This window comes from Physella acuta, unplaced genomic scaffold (assembly GCF_028476545.2).
Source record: "Physella acuta isolate Inbredline_101_S28 unplaced genomic scaffold, ASM2847654v3 ptg000890l, whole genome shotgun sequence".
Taxonomy (NCBI): Eukaryota; Metazoa; Mollusca; class Gastropoda; family Physidae; genus Physella; species Physella acuta.
In genome coordinates this window covers 106,786-125,155 of record NW_026732407.1, presented here as the reverse complement: position 1 = coordinate 125,155, position 18,370 = coordinate 106,786, and the positions used below count along the sequence as shown (strand labels likewise).

General features: G+C 40.6%; 1 protein-coding gene across 3 annotated transcripts in view; it reads right to left on the bottom strand.

Moving 5' to 3' along the window:
* Positions 1–18,370, bottom strand: part of LOC131952722 (uncharacterized) — a 47,094-nt gene that overhangs the window by 14,498 nt on the left and 14,226 nt on the right. For all 3 annotated transcript variants that reach the window (XM_059315522.1, XM_059315524.1, XM_059315523.1), the window contains exons 3-6: positions 17,020–17,148; positions 16,279–16,431; positions 15,948–16,082; positions 14,170–14,347 (exon numbers count right to left, since the gene is read on the bottom strand). In XM_059315522.1, coding sequence (XP_059171505.1) covers positions 14,170–14,347; positions 15,948–16,082; positions 16,279–16,431; positions 17,020–17,148 — 595 coding nt within the window. The remainder of the gene's footprint in view (positions 1–14,169; positions 14,348–15,947; positions 16,083–16,278; positions 16,432–17,019; positions 17,149–18,370) is intronic.

Sequence of the window (18,370 nt, the reverse complement as noted above, 5' to 3'; positions counted from 1 at the left end):
TACTAGCGTATCAGAACATTGAGGGTAGTTTAAGGTATTTGGCCATCATACTAGCGTATCAGAACATTGAGGGTAGTTTAAGGTATTTGGCCATCATACTAGCGTATTAGAACATTGAGGGTAGTTTAAGGTATTTGGCCATCATACTAGCGTATCAGAACATTGAGGGTAGTTTAAGGTATTTGGAAATCATACTAGCGTATCAGAACATTGAGGGTAGTTTAAGGTATTTGGCCATCATACTTGCGTATCAGAACATTGAGGGTAGTTTAAGGTATTTGGCCATCATACTAGCGTATCAGAACATTGAGGGTAGTTTAAGGTATTTGGCCATCATACTTGCGTATCAGAACATTGAGGGTAGTTTAAGGTATTTGGCCATCATACTAGCCTATCAGAACATTGAGGGTAGTTTAAGGTATTTGGCCATCATACAGGCATATCAGACGAGTCTGTGTAGTTCTTAACCAATCTCTGGCCATACCCAGGATGTAAGAGAGTTTAAAATCAAACTTTAGGTATTTCATGAACGAAAAACAAAATTTAAAACTTTTACGTTTCAAGCTTTGACCATTTCATGGACGCACCAGAAACATGAAAGTTCCAATAGTTGGCAGTTCGTGTGTGTGTGTGTGTGTGTGTGTGTGTGTGTGTGTGTGCGTGTGCGCGCGCGTGGTGTGTGTGTGTGTGTGTGTGTGTGTGTGTGTGTGTGTGTGTGTGTGTGTGTGTAACACAGAAATTGTGATAGTGATTGTTCTTTCCTGTGAGTGATTGTGTTTCCTGTCTCAAACTTTTTCTTCTCAAACTTTTTCTTCCCGAAGTGTAGCATGTTGTGAAAACTATTATCCCATCGCTTTTATGCACAGTTTTGGAATCTTCCGTGTACATTAAAGAGATCAAGGTATACAGAAACACATTACGGGTATATAATATACGTTTATTTTGTTACATCAGAACTCTGTAAGACGCTGAAACGTTTGCAAATCCTTTTGATGCTGAATTTCTTTTTTATTTTTATTAATCCAAATTGAAGGAAGACAAAGAAACCCCCAACTGCCTTTTGTTTCTAGTTTAATCTTAGATCTAAACATTCAACAATAGTATTGATCTGTTTATCGTAGTTTTATTTGTAGTTTCATAGAACACCGGTTACTGTAGCTGCGTGTAGTGGTTAGCTATCGAACATGTAGCTCTATGTATTTTATGTGCTTCCCAGAAAGATGCGCAACGGGAAAAAAGCGCAACGGAAAAGCGCACAAAAATATGCGCTACGGAAAACAGAAAAATGCGCAAAGAAAAAAAATGCGCAAACAGAAAATTGCGCACACAGAAAACTGCGCAAATAAAAAAAATATGCACACAGAAAATGACACAGATTTTTTATCAATTATGAGTTTGTCAATGTATATATATATATATATATATATATATATATATATATATATATATATATATATATATATATATATATATATATATATATATATATATATATATATATATATATATATATATATATATATATATATGAGTCTGACAATGTATATATATATATATATATATATATATATATATATATATATATATATATATATATATATATATATATATATATACACTCGTAGACGTATATATTTCATTCTCACTCCTCTGTATTTTAATTTAAAAAATGACTTAAGGGACCCACACTTTTGATTTCGGAGTTTTCTCTTCTAGATAGGTTGTTGTCCCCAGTTATCGAGTCTGTTCTGTCAGGCGGTTCGAACTTGCGACTTTTTAGTTTAGAGACCAATCATGTTCCCGGCCCGACCACGCCGACACCAAGCAGATCAACACAAGTTGAAATAAAAAGGTTATGGATATCCTTTTACATCTGATGAAACGAATTCTCACACAATATCTTTATTGTGATGTATCTCTCAAAGATGCTAATGTCCCAAATAACATCTTTATTGTGATGTTCTCTAAATGCTGATGACGCAAATCTTGATTATTCTAAAAGAAATCAGAGGAAAGATCTCTGAGGATGTCGTTTTTTGAGTGCATCATTAGCCCCCCCCCCCCTAGTCGTCAGCCATATTTACAAACAGCACACCTGTTGCTGACGGGATACAGTTGGTGCTCATTAGCACACGCACTGACGTACTCACGCACACACATACACATACGCAAACAATCGCATACTCTCACACCTACATACATAGGGCCTACCCCCTAATTCGGGTACTTACATACACGCATTAAATGATTTTATTTTAGAATTCGCCGATAAATGAACTATGACATATTGTCATGTGAAAAATAAAGAATATGGACTCGAGAGCCCCCCCCCCCCCCCCCCCCCCTCCCCACTTTAAACATCTGCTGTAGAAATGGTTACCTCCAAGACAGCAAGGCTTTTCTTTAGTGAAGATCACAACATATTTTGTTTATCTACAAATTATATGTGGAATGCAGCTGCGCAGCTTATGGAATACTTTTCTCAAAATAAAATCAAAATATTGGGATTTAACTATAACACAATGCCTCTAACTTGCAGTTTGTTGTTGAGACTCTCAGCTTGGCAATGTCATATATTCTAGTAAATTAATGTCGATAACTAATTGTTAATAAAGTCACGTGATGTTTTGGTAAAAAATAGCAGTTAAAATTGAGTATAGCTAGGATATCGATATGAACCAAGAGCAGGTTTTAAACAGGGATGTTTAGAGAGTTCCCCTCAGGCAGAGAGATGTGGAGATCCGATGGTGAGTGAATGCGATCTTACGGCAGGTTAGAGGGAGCTTAGCGGGAGGTTAGAACAGGTGGAAGGAGGAAGTTTACTAACACAACGTTGTAGGTAAGGAGGGAAGTTCAAGTAAAAACAATGTAAATCATGCCCGCCATTTAAACAAAGTTTTGTGAGTGATGAACTTTTAGAAGTTGTTTACACACGATGTGCCCTGATGGTCAACTACTCGTGGTGGTTATGTTCAAGTTTTGAGTAGGTTTGTACTCAAGAAGTTCATATGGGCCATCGTGTGTTGAGAACAGTGGCCATCGTTTGTTGTAAACATAGTCCCTTGTCTGTTTTATGGGGGGGGGGGGTAGATTTTAGATAGCGATATATATATATATATATATATATATATATATATATATATATATATATATATATATATATATATATATATCGCTATATATATATATATACATATATATATATATATATATATATATATATATATATATATATATATATATATATATATATATGTGTGTGTGTGTGTGTATGTATGTGTGTATGTGTGTGTCTGTGTTTTAAACGGATAAAATTGCACTTCAAAGTTGCAAATGTCGTTGAGGTCAGCGCATGAAATAACTGTGAGAACGTTTCACGTAGATTTATGATTAGTGGGCGTGTCAAAGTTCATCGGGGGCGTGTCAAAGTTCACGTTGAGATTTAGCCTCTCTTAAATGGACTCAACTGTTTCAGACTTTGAATATATATATATATATATATATATATATATATATATATATATATATATATATATATATATATATATATATATATATATATATATATATATATATATACCAGTGGCGTAGCGAGGTCGGGTGTCACCCGGTGCGGCACTTAATGGTGTCACCCCCCCAGAGGCGTAGCGATCCTTCCCGGGGACAAACTTTCAAGTTTTCGATTTGCACCCCCCCCCTCAAGTTTTTCTCTATATATTTTGTTTTTATTTGCCATGGTGTCACCCCCCTAAATGGTGTCACCCGGTGCGGTCCGCACCCCCCGCCCCCCCCCCCCCTCGCTACGCCCCTTATATATATATATATATATATATATATATATATATATATATATATATATATATATATATATATATATATATATATATATATATATATATGTATGTATGTATTTAGCATATGTGATTTAACCAAGGAATTAGAGGTCATGGTATGGTGGTTTAGGCTGCGTGAGCGACGGTCAGTCTGACTGAAGTTTTAATGTCACATCTAACAAATGGATACTGATACAGACACTTCTAACACACAGACATTGATACAAACAAACACACAGACGCATCTAACACACAAAAATTGATGCAGACATATCCAACACACCTGTATGAAATACAGACACCTAACAGTGTCGTTGAACTACTTATCTCTCAAGTTAGGCAATGTCCTTCAGTCAGGCAAACAAATGACATAAGCAAACCAACATTCCTACCTGAAAGCTTACTTTCTCACGTCTTCATGACATACACACAAAACAAATACACCACCATAAGTATATCTGCACCCCCACCCTAGACACATGCTTCTCACAACCCCCTCCTCCCCCCATCTCAAACAGAACTACAAACACACAATAAAACAAACATACTAAAGTCATTTATTGCATTTTCATTTCGCGCCCTACATACCAATTCGTTATACCCCCCTCCCACACACACAGAGATACACACACAGACACAGAGAGGGAGACACACAGACAGACACTAACAGTGCCAGAACGATTGATGACGTCACCGACGTTACCGTACGGCTGAGTTAGCAGACGACCAAAGATGACTTTACCAAACAGCTGAATGACATAACAATCTGCTCCCGGGGTGGGAACTACCAGCAGACGTCTAGAAGTGCAAATGTTCTGGTGTCCAGACACTAGGTCACCGAGATTTCAAGGCTGTTCGGTCAAGCCATACTGTGCCTAAAATTACTATCACAGGATCAACTGAACAAGACTCTAGGTTAAACCCCGAACAGCAATAGGTTAGGTTAAAACCCGAACAGCAATATGTTAGGTTAAACACCCAACAGCAATAGGTTAGGTTAAACTCCGAACAGCAATAGGTTAGGTTAAACTCCGAACAGCAATAGGTTAGGTTAAACCCGAACAGCAATATGTTAGGTTAAACTCCGAACAGCAATAGGTTAGGTTAAACTCCGAACAGCAATAGGCTAGGTTAAAACCCGAACAGCAATATGTTAGGTTAAACCCCGAACAGCAATAGGTTAGGTTAAACCCCGAACAGCAATTGGTTAAACAGTACCAGTGTTGCGAGAGGGTTTAAGCTCATGTTCTCGGTCATGAAAAAAAAAGATGAATGTTCCCCTACCAATGCAGCTGTTCCCAAATAATTTTTTACTGTGCCCCCACTAAAAAAAAACTAAAATCCCCTTGTCACTAGTTCTGAATTTCCGAATCCTTTTAAGGAATACAGAAGTATTACAGGGAAGCTGATTGTTCAGGAAAACTGTTAAGAAAAACGTTGGAACTTTTCTGTAGAGCTGTTCAGGTTGGCGAGGGATGTGGTGGAAGGTGCTTTTAATGTTGTACATTTCAGTTCAAGTTTGGGCGCCATCCCCCGCCACACACATACACACACACACACACTAGCACTAGCAGAAAGACAGTTGACGCTAGAGTCACAAAGCTAGCTTAAACAATATTACGTCACAAAAGACACTATTTTTAGTTTTTTTTTTCATCATTGGCAAAACAAAGAGAAGTAGATCTGGTTAATGGATGTGGTACTACTACACTCTAGATTATTGCTGTTGTATATAGTGATTTTAGTTCGTTGTTGTATCACGTGATTTTAGCTCATTGCTGTTTTATCTCGTAAATTTAGTGTACATGAGTGTATGTGTGTGTATGAGTGTGTGTCTGACAGACTGTATGCATCCGAGGGTGTGAGTGTATGTGTGCGCTGGTGTGAGTGTGTGGCGTCAGCGTGCGTTTTTACGTGCGGTATAAAAAAAGACTACAGCATTCGTCGTAATTTGCAAATTTGGATAATCACCAGCAAATATTTGACAACTTATATTTTCTCTCCTCACTCTTGAGGTCTCTTGCTGATAGCTTAATTTATCAGACGGCAACCGCCACATACCTGGCGTAAATTTCTGACCTATAGCAATCACAAACACAAAAAACCATCATAAACAAATTATTTTTTGTAGACGTGAGTTTAGTTCGTGCCACTTTGTTGTTTTACATCAGCGATAAACGTGACGTAATCTTCGCTGTGATGACGTTATCTACGCCTTGATGACGCTATCAAAGCCATAATCTAAACCAGCTTGTGCATGTTGAAACTAAACAATGAAAATTTGTGCTCACAATTTTTCTTAGACTCGGCGCTAGAAATAGTTGGGTGAGTAAAATATTTATTTAACACCCGCGAAAACTTGACATGAGATCAAACACGTCCAGTGCGAGTTCGTTAATTTATCTTGAGTGCGCGAGCAGAGTTCAGGGTCGTGAGATTTAAATACTAGGAGGGTGTCTAGAGTAAGCTGTACTATTGGATGAGGCGGGGAGAGAAATTCAAGGGAGGGAAAGGGCTTGCACTAATATTTACCGCGATGTTATGAGGAACTCGAGCAGTGTTAGAAATAAATGTCGGGCTATTGAGCTAGATGTAAACAGAATGACAGGCTAAAATATCTAAAAGCTACCTGTAGTTTAGTTGGGTGGTAGAGCGTTCTGCTGCTAACCCAAAAATTTCGAATTCGGATCTTGGATTTTAATCTGTTTGGCGTTTTTGAGTTCACTTAGCTTTAATAGGTACTTGGCTCACATTAAGGAAAGTAAAGGCGGTTGTGCATAGCACTGACTAAATCACCCCTTTATATGCTATGGTCAAGATGAACTTTACCTCCCAACAGGTAAAATTTTACTGGTAATATAATCTCTAAAAAGTGTAAAAAGTGCCTTCTAATTTGTAACGTAGATTTCATAAACATCTATCTAATTTGTTCCGTGGATTGCACGCTATAAATTGTACCGTTGGTGTATTATGTACAATCACCCACTAATCTCTGAAATTAACTGTCTAAAACCGCGCCAAATACTGCCAGTCGCACCCACATACCGAAGTTTAAAACAGAGCACTTTCCAAAAACTGAAACCTGTTTCGGCTGTTAACATTCCAGGTTGTTTTTTGTCCACGGGAACCCTTCACCTTTCTGATCTAAACCAGGCCGACTGGTGAGTTTAATGAGCCTCGTTATGGTCCTGCTCGCGGGGTCAAAGGTCAAGGCCCCTGCTGCCACTTCTGTCAGAAGTCTTCCGTTATGAATGTGTTATGTCAACAAAAGGGGCTGTCATTGAACACCGGTCACCCCGTCAATCTTCATGGAGGACTGGTCTAATTGACGAGGGCAAGGGAAAGATGGGGGTCGACCTTTGGACTGGGATGTCATTTGCCCTGAATGGGCAAGTCATCTATGCTGACTTTATGAATGGGGAAGTCATTAGTGTGGAACTTTACGACTTGTAAATTATTATTGTGACTTAACACCATGATGGGAATATCACGTGATGCCCATAACATGGAGCAGATGAAGCTTAACATGGAACAGACGTAAATAGATTTGTAAAAACCTACCAACCCTAGGCACCAGGACACAACGGGCCACCAAAGAAGTATAACAATACACCCCTAGCATATTGCACCCCCTCTGTAAAACAGCCTAACACAAAATGACTAACCCCAAGAAAATGTTTTAAGCCGTCTTTATCTCTCCATCTCTAACACACATCTAGATTTAATAACAAGGGGACGTAATTATACCAAGGGGAACAAGTCATGCTTTATGATCAGCTTCAAGAGGACATTACATTCTCCATACTTGACACGTTCAACAGGTGTATGTCACATGTTAATGATCACATACTGCTGTACTGATGATGCATCAACAGACCACCTGAGTTGGGTACATGACACGTCTGTCCAACAAATACATCCTACATGACACGTCTGTCCACAAATACATCCTACATGACACGTCTGTCCAACAAATACATCCTACATGACACGTCTGTCCAACAAATACATCCTACATGACACGTCTGTCCAACAAATACATCCTACATGACACGTCTGTCCAACAAATACATCCTACATGACACGTCTGTCCAACAAATACATCCTACATGACACGTCTGTCCAACAAATACATCCTACATGTCACTTCTGTCCAACAAATGCATCCTACATGTCACGTCTGTCCAACAAATATTTAAAGAAACTGAAAAAACAAGTTAATTAAAAAGTCTAGTGACAATTTTAGCGCAATTTCCTTATGTTATCTAAAAATAGCTCTGTCGTAGCGTAAATCAAGAGCAGGGTTAGTAAAACCATTGGTTAGTTATTAAAACGTTTTTTATTAAAAAAAAATTTCAGTATTTTACATGTTTTATTTACAATAGAGTTACATGAACGTGATGACGAAGCCATAGAACGTGATGGTGCAGCTATTGAACGTGATGACGCGTGTGGTGTGTTTGCATAAAATGCCTACTTATTCGGTCCTAATTTTAATTAATTCAAAAAATTTTTTGTGACCGAACGAAAGGATATTTTTGAAAACTTTCTTCGGCAATATTGTTCTAAATTATGGCAGGAATCGATTGGTACATTATTCAAGTCGCTAAGTGGTCTGGTTGCCCAGATATGGGCCAAAAACTGCTTTTTTTCGAGGTTTTTTGGCTTTTCCGGGAAATCCATGAAAGAAACCCGGAATTTTTATAGCCTATGTTCATCCTCGTAACTTGCTTAACATAATTGCTTTTGGAACTAGTCATCGATATTGCTTCGTTGAGGAGGAGATACGACTTAAAGCTGCGGACACACATCCATCCATCCATCCATTCATACATTCATACATCCAGAAATGACGGGTTAATAAACGCAATTCTCCAGAATGGAAATTGCGCTAAAAACATTCATACAGAATTTGATGGGGACGTTTATGGGACAAACAGGGAACAAACAGGGAACATCAGGGGAACGAGGCAGAAATGGAACAGCAGCCGTGTGCCAGAGAAGAAGTTGACACCATCAGTGTGAAGTATTGGAGGGTCAGACTAAGTCCAATTAAATGTGACCTTGACTGACAGAACATTCCACATACACTGCTGAGATTAGCAGCCAGCCAATCGTGACGGGAATCACGTGATACAGACCACCCATCAACTGGGTTTTCAATTCACTGTCTTATTATTTTTCGCGACTTTTTCCTGTCACTTTTTCTTGTGACATTTTTTCTGTCACTTTTTCCTGTGACTTTTCTTGTGAATTTGTTTTTGTGACTTTAGTTTCACGTCACCACAGTAGACATGCTAATTAAGCCATTGATGAAGCGACTATCTAATCACTGACTGAATAGTTACTTACGGCTTTTTCACTTTCTAATATAGAGTACCTACACACAACTAATTAAACTATGTTTGGTTGTTATTGCTTAATCATAATGGTTGATTTTTAGTAATGTCTATTTAATCTTATATGTGTATACGTTTTTAGAAGAATACACCAAATGTTTGTCTCCACCAACGTTTGTGTACACCTGTTTGTGTAAATCTAATGTTTGTGTATAGCTAATATATTTCTGTACACCTAATGTTCGTGCATATCTACTGCTCGTGTACACCTAATGTTTATACACACTAATATAAACCAAATGCATGTGTAAATTTGTATTGTCCCCAGCAGTTGTGATAAGAAAACCGACATAAAACAGACGCAGGCTGAGGTTACACAGCAACAGATGTTGGCAGGCGTTAGATGGCTGCTAGAGAAACCAGAGCCTGTAAGAAAATTCCTTCATTAGAATCTAATGGGCTGTAGGGCAAGCGGTTGGTAAAGTTGGTAGGTCAGGAGTGAAGATCTTAAGTCCGCTTGTAGCCTGGCTTCTTCTGTTACAGCTTCTTACGTTGTAGCTCTTGTACAACATTACATTTTGTAGTCCCAATACCCCGCTACATCCACTAACCCCACTACCCCACTACATTAACTAGCCCTACTACCCCACTACCAACCTACTACATTCACTACCCCACTACATTCACAACCCCACCACCCACTACCCCGCTACCCACTAACTTACTACCCATTACCCAATACACGACACACACGTCACATACTTTTGTTCCCGTATCACGGCCATGTAACCCGATCGGCCGTGGAACAGCCAGCTGACAGCTAAAGATGTTCAACTCATCTCTAATTCAAACGTACTCTCTTGACATTTCTATGTCTATTATATAATCCCCGCCCGTCAGTCAACGCTAGACGTCACGTGATTTGTTTGCTAAAATTACACTTTGTTTGAAAGATAAAAGTGTCGCCTAAAAAATATAACTTTACATAGCGACACTTCCTATGGCGCCTGGGTCGGGTATGACGTGTTCGTGCATAGAAAATTAAATTTAAAGGACAGACTGTTGAGAAACACATTGATAGTGAGATATGAAGAGGTTGAATACAGCTAAACGACATGAGAGATTATCAATAGTTTCAGTTACTGTTCCTTTTTGTTTAAAAAAAGATGAGCGTCTAGTTACGTAACTGTTGGACGAATTGAGGGGTGGGGGTGGAAGAAATGAGACTGACGAGTTACAGGTGAGGTCTAAAATACACAACAATATTTGATAATATAAATGAGAGAAGGTGAGAGAAGCTAGACTGCTAACACGAGAGTCTCGAGTTCAAATCCGGGTTCAAATCAGTGGAACGTCCCTGAATCCACCCAGCTCTGATGGGTACCTAACTTACGTTGGGGAAACAAAAGGCGGCTGGGCATAGTGCTGACCACACTATCCTTTCATACTCTGAGGTCTCTGAAGCAGATGAACTCTACTTCATCTGCCCTGTGTGTGTTGGGCACGAATGAAAAATGATGATGTTAGAGATTATCACAGGTTCCAGTTACTGTTCTTTTTGTTAAAAAAAAACAATGAACGTCTAGTTACGTAACTTTTGAACGAATTGAGGGGGTGGGAGTGGAAGAAATTTAGGGTCTTTTAATTGTGGCCATACAATTATAGCTAAATCTTAACAGTCGTACTAATCACAGAGACCCAGATTGTTTTTTTTATCTGCGCGGCGCCCCTCTTTTTTTTAATACGCCCCCCCCCCCCCATGTGTTGCCTAGCATGTAGATCTTAAGCTTTCAGAGAAAACGAAAACGATGTAATTGTGGGGGAGATACAAAGTTTTAAAGAAGATGTCGACTTGATTTTAGAGCTAGAAGATTCTGGAACTATTTAAGGTCTCGATCAATAAATCTCCCACTGAATGTAAGGAGCATGAGATAGCAGGCTCTTCATGCAGGTAAAGGGGTGGGGGTGGGGGTGGGTGGGGGTGATATAATAGCGGTTATAACCTGGAGTTTTTTTTTATTGAACCCGCGCGGTTATGTGGGGTGGTTGTCTGGGGGTGGGGGAGATATCGTGGCGGTCATAACCTGAAGTTTTTTATTGAACCCGTGGGGTTATCATTACCACATGGAGGCACCCTTGACCTTGGGCTGATAAGCCATTCGTCTGTTAACTTTGTAATGTTTGGTTGTTCGGTGTTTAGTTCTTGAATTATGTGTTGTGTTTAACCCTTGTGATGTCATAACATTTTTGGAGCAATAATAGAGCAGCCATAAAGCATACACATAGCAGACATAAAGCATGCAAACAGCAGACATAAAGCAGACATGGAGCAGACACAGCAGATGTAAGGCAGACAAAAGACTTAGTGCCTTTAATTAAGGAACGCTACTGAAGGCATGTTGAATAAACCGGGAGTGATCTCCTCTAAACTTTCTCGAATATTCTTATATAACTTGGAATATAGACATGATTTTTAATTACTTAAACTTTTAAAAATAGAATAGAATCTCATAGAAAAAAGAATTGCGCACCAAGCGAACGCCAAAACAAAATGTGCATAATAGTGCGCAATATTATTAGTACTTTATAAATTTACAAGCGTTTTTTGAGCAATCGGAAATAGCGTAAATTAGTACTTCCGGTCAACGGACATTACTCAAAATTTGACAGAAGGTAGAGAATTAGATCTTTTACTTACATATGAAATTTCATTTATCTATCTGAAATAGTATTCAAGTTATAGGCTTTTGAAAAAGTACCACTTCCGGTTATCGGAAATCGCTCAAAAGTTGATACGGATCTACGATTTTGATAAAATACTTATATATGAAATTTCATCAACCTAGCTGTAACGGTACTCAAGTTATCGTGTTTACACACAGACAGACACACACACAGACAGACAGACACACAGACATACGGACAAGATTGCAAAATTATTTTTTTCCGTATCAGTGAGGTGTAAAACGTCGAGATTTGTAAAAATCTCGATTTTTTTTTGCACGATTACAAGACTTTCTCTATACTTCGTATATACGAGAAAGTAAAAAGATATGACACAAGGTATGTAAGTGGGGAGTGGGGGTTGACTCGTAGTTCTTAATTATGTTGGAGGAAACCCCGTACAACATTACAATTAGGAACGAAGAAGAAGAACAAACATTGCATGTCGCACAATCCAAGTTAGAATTGTATCCGTTCAGCAACGAATTTCCCGAACACTAAGACTAACGTAAACACTGTCAATTCTAAATTAAGTAACAGATCACGTGACACATATCGCAGTTGTCACTGAAGTAATTTCTACTTAGATAAGTAAACAATGCCGCGAAGTAACGTGTTGGTTTGTTTATATTAGTTGACGCCAGTGCTTTTCTGTGCACAGAAATATAAAACTCCTTTGTGGTTAGACGTCCCCCCCCCCTGCGCCCCCACCCTGTACCCCCCCCCCCCCCATCACGGAGCTGAGAAGTGTGACAACGTGCTTGAGTTGTTATAGCTTTATCTGGCCACAAAAGCTAAACCAAGTTTGTTTTCCCTATTGTTGGTCTGTTGTGTATGGCATCTCTGTGTAACTGGTAACTTTGGTACTTGGGACACACTGAATAGTCGATGGACAATAGGAACTTAGAACTTATCGTAAGAACTTGTTAGAACTTGTCATTGAGAACTTAGAACTTGTCATAAGAATTAGAACGTTAGAACTTGTCATTGAGAACTTAGAACTTGTCAAAAGAATTAGAACGTTGGAACTTGTTATTGAGAACTTAGAACTTGTCATAAGAATTAGAACGTTAGAACTTGTTATTGAGAACGTAGAACTTGTCATAAGAATTAAAACGTTAGAACTTGTCATAAGAGAGGACGTTAGAACTTGTCATTGAGAACTTAGAACTTTCCATAAGAATTAGAACGTTAGAATTAGCCATAAAAGTTAGAACGTTGGAACTTGTCATTGAGAACTTTTAAATTGTCAAAAGAATTAGAACGTTAGAACTTGCCATAAAAGTTAGGACGTTAGAACTTGTCATTTAGAACTTAAAACGCGTCATAAGAATTAGGAATGTAGAACTTGAATATTAGAACGTTGGAACTTGTCGTTACGACGTTAGAACTTGACATTAGGAACTTAGAACTGAGATGTCAGTGATATGACATACAGTATGTTTATCAACCACCCAACCATCCACCCACCCCGCCCCATATTCAATTTCGCGACATCAACACCTAAACAAAGGATGTAGGTCACGTGGAATGGGTAGTTTATTATTTTGGTTATTTCAGTAATTTATTTCACTGGAACAATTTCTGCTGAAGGCCAACAGCTAACTATCAGAGCAGACAGAAAAAAGTTCGCGATTTTCTTTCAACTTGGCTAAGACTGAAGTGCAGAAATTCTACGTTAATTAAGTTATCTTAATTAATGAATAGATATGTCTAGAGATTTACTTGACAGTGATGAAGTGACGAGTGATTATTAATGAATGGTTTAGGTTTTGATGGGTGGGCAGGTTACTTTTTTTGTGGTAGTGGGTTTCTTTTAGACATTTTCTCTCTGGATAGGGAGAGGGGAGCTGAAATCAATTGGGGGGGGGGGCGGTTTAAGTAAATATTTTCTATATAACTATTATAATATATGTTTTAAATTTTGTCCGCGTGCGTGCGGTGGGGGGGGGGGGGGAGGGGATACTCCGGGGAGAGGGCAGTGCCCCACCCTCCCAGAGAGATGCATGAAAGAAACCCTCGATAGAAGGTTTTCAATCTTTTAAAACTTAAAGTTATGCAAAAATCTGTTAGAAGTCTGCACCATTTGTGTCTGTGTGTGTATTTGTGTGTGTGTGTGTGGCTCTGTGTGTCTCTGTGTGTCTGTGTGTGTCCCACCTACCTTGGTAGCAGTCGATGAGCTCCTTCTCCCTGATCTTCAGTATGTGTGTGTGTCTGAGTGTGTGTGTGTCTGTATGTCCGTGTGCCTGTGTGTCTCTGCGTGTCCCACCTACCTTGGTAGCAGTCAATGAGCTCCTTCTCCCTGATCTTCAGTATGAACTTTGTCCTCTCGTGTTTGGCCTTGAGGTCGTTGTGTTTGGCCTCCAGTTGCTCGTGTTCCGCCTTGGTGATGTTCAGCTTCAACTGGGCGGTCATCAGCTCCTCCTTCAGCGTGTTCTCTGAGCGGAACAGCTGCAGGACAGACAAGTCAGGGCGTTAATGCTTGCTGCCCAAGCACGTTAATACCAGCACGTTAATGCTTGCTGCCCCAGCACGTTAATGCTTGCTGCCCTAGTGCGTTAATGCTTGCTGCCCCAGTGCGTTAATGCTTGCTGCCCCAGCACGTTAATGCTTGCTGCCCTAGTGCGTTAATGCTTGCTGCCCCAGTGCGTTAATGCCTGCTGCCCAAGAACGTTAATACCAGCACGTTAATGCTTGCTGCCCCAGCACGTTAATGCTTGCTGCCCCAGCATGTTAATGCTTGCTGCCCCAGTACGTTAATACCAGCATGTTAATGCTTGCTGCCCCAGCATGTTAATGCTTGCTGCCCCAGCACGTTAATGCTTGCTGCCCCAGCACGTTAATGCTTGCTGCCCCAGCACGTTAATGCTTGCTGCCCCAGCACGTTAATGCTTGCTGCCCCAGCAGATTAATGCTTGCTGTCACAACACATTAATGCTTGCTGCCCCAGCATGTTAATGCTTGCTGCCCCAGCACGTTAATGCTTGCTGCCCCAGCACGTTAATGCTTGCTGCCCCATCAGTTTAATGCTTGCTGTCACAACACAATAATGCTTGCTGCCCCAGCATGTTAATGCTTGCTGCCCCAGCACGTTAATGCTTGCTGCCCCAGCAGATTAATGCTTGCTGTCACAACACATTAATGCTTGCTGCCCCAGCAGATTAATGCTTGCTGCCCCAGCACGTTAATGCTTGCTGCCCCAGCATGTTAATGCTTGCTGCCCCAGCACGTTAATACCAACACGTTAATGATTGCTGCCCCAGCACGTTAATACCAACACGTTAATGATCGCTGCCCCAGCACGTTAATGCTTGCTGCCCAAGAACGTTAATACCAGCACGTTAATGCTTGCTGCCCCAGCACGTTAATGCTTGCTGCCCCAGCTTTATGCCTCAGCTTATGCCCTAACTCGTGCCCAAAAACCAAGGCTACGGAATCAGTCAAGATGCCTGTAAACGGATTAATTGAGCTCCTGATACTTGCCAAAAAAACCCGAATTTGATAAATTTCTATAAGTTTTCTGTGTATCTCAGCAGCGTTTGGTAAAACTTAGTGAAAAACAGCTTCAGCCCTAGCAGTTTATTTAACGCGTGAAGTAGATTTTCAAAGGGGCTTTAAAATAATTGTTTGGTCACCGAAATAAAAGCACTGACCGACTGACTGGCCAATTAACTAACCAACTGACTGATTGCACCTGACCGGTTAACTGACTGACTGGCCGCTCAACTAACACACTGACCCACTGACAAACTTACCTACTGACCAACTAACCCTCTGACCAACTAACCCTGTGACCAACTAACATACTGACCAACTTACCCTCTGACCAACTAACATACTGACCAACTTACCCTCTGACCGACTGACACTCTAACCCACTGACCCACTGACCAACTAACCCATTGACCAACTAACCCACTGACCAACTAACCCACTGACCAACTAACCCACTGACCAATTTACCCTCTTACCAAATAACCCACTGACCGAATGACCAACTAACCCACTGACCCACTAACCGACTGACCTACTAACCCACTGACCCACTGACCTTCATCATCTCCTCCTGCTGGTTGACGTTCTTGTTCTCACACTCCGCTGCCTTTTGCCCCGAGACCTCCAGCTTGTACGAGCGGTCCTTCAGCTGATTCTTCAAGATGGCTCTCTCTCTCAGCAACATGGTGATCTGCAAGGTCAAGGTCAAACTTTAGTTTACTCTTCTGCGATTGAAATTATAATCGATCAAAGTAAAGCCAACTGTGGGCTCTGGTACTCGGCATGCAAATATTTTTTTTAAAATCCTGGTGACGTCACAAGCTGGTTAGAAAGATCTCACCTATACATGGCTAGTAGCCAGATGTCTACCTGACGGTTTCGCTCACCTGGTTCTCGGCGTTGAGCAGATCCTGGCTGGTCTGGAACTGTGAGAGCTGGACCTCTTGGACCTTGGTGCTTGTCTCGTTCAGTCGGATCTTTGTGTCCAGCAGCTCGTCGCTTTTCTCTCGGATCTCCTTACGGAGTTTGTTGAACTCGTTCTGTGGGGTGTACATCAAGGTCAGGTTTAGGGTGGGTGGTACAAATAGTTCATATGGGGCATAACATTAGGTTAATATGGGGCATAACATTAGGTTGATATGGGGCACAACACAAACATCAGGTTCATTTTTACAATGTGTGGTACAAATACCTAACTTAGTCTAACAGTGGTTGTTACAGCATCGAATATCAAGTTCTTTTGCAGAAACATACATATCATTGACGATTTCAAATACGGGTTCAAGTCAGAAGATGGATACCTAACTTACGTTAGGACAAAGGCGGGTGGGCATACTGCTGACCACACTATCCCTTCATATGCTGAAGTCTCTGAAACAGATGAACTCTACTTCATCTGCCCCACGAACGGGAAAGATAATGATCCATATCATATTTGGTATCACAAAGTATTCAAATCACAATACAAACTTCAGCAAATAGGGTTTTTGAAAATTCATTATACATTAAAGTATACAAATTCAGCAAACAAGATAGTGTACAAACATGTACAGACTGACAAATTGAGTTTGTACATGTTTGTACATTGAGTTAGTCTAGTGACCACTGACCCATTAAATTAGACTTACCTCTAACTTCTCCATTAGCTCAGCATTGTCCAATGACAGGGGTCCTAGTGGCGACTGACCCGTGTCGTCTTTACCCCTCTCTCTGATCTTGTCCAGACCCAGAAGCTCGCGTACCGTGCTCTCCAGCTCCTGGGGTGGGGGAAGAGGGGGGAATGGGGGTGGTTAGGTTAGAGTAGCCGGAGTTATGTAAGTGGGAAGTGGGGGTGGTTAGGTTAGAATAGCCGGAATTATGTAAGTGGGGAGTGGGGGTGGGTAGGTTAGATTAGCCGGAATTATGTAAGTGGGGAGTGGGGGTTGGTAGGTTAGATTAGCCGGAATTATGTAAGTGGGGAGTGGGGGTGGGTAGGTTAGAGTAGTCGGAGTTATGTCTTCTTCTTCTTCTTCTTCGTTCTTAATTGTGAATATGGTGGAGGATTCAGACAACAAGTCCAACTTCGTGGACAAACCGGACTGTGGTCTCCAGTTTGTCAGATGCCCCATATAATTTTTCCCTGAGTGGGGTGGGCTGGGGCCAGTGTCTGCCTCTTGCCTGGCTATACAGAGTACAATCCTGGAGTACGTGCTCCGTGTTTTCCGGGGCCTTGCCACAAGGGCACATCCCGCTACACCCAACCTTTAGTTTTCTGTGCATGTGTTGATTTAGTCTGTTGTGGCCTGTTCTAAGTCGAAAGATTATGTATTGTTGTTTTCGTGTTAAATTATAATAGCCGTCGTCTTTAATGTAGTGAGGGTGTGTGACAGACCACATTTGCGTTTGTTTGTTTTTTAATTTTATGATGGAGTTATGTAAGTGGGGAGTGGGGGTGGGTAGGTTAGAGTAGCCGGAGTATGCTGGTGGCTGAGAAAGTGAAACTATAGTTTCATGTGGGGGTGGGGGGAGGATGGAGGTAGAGAGGGTCGTGAGAGGGTTGCTTAAAAGAGTGAGGAAAAGAAGAAATGTTGATTTATAGGGGGGGGGGGGGGGGTATGTGTGTACGAGAGAGAACGAGAAGAGGAGGGGAGTAAGTAGAGAATAAATAAGTGAGGTAGAGAGGTTTGTGAGGTTGGGGAAAATTCAGTGAGTGATGTGAAGTCACGTGGTAGGTATGCGTGTGTGTGTGTGGGGGGGGGGGGTCAAAGAAAGCTCTATTGTGTTAAAGATAAAAAAGAAACACTATTACGAGCATCAGAATTGTAGGTCAAAAAGGCCCGTCTTTGTCAAGATATTCAACACTATAGAACTCATAACTGTGAGATATAAAAATCATAACTGTGAGATATAAAAATCATAACTGTGAGATGTGTAGCAACATGTAGCATGAGTAAAGTATATTTAAAAAATGGGCAGCCGGCAGACATAAGGTCGGCTGGG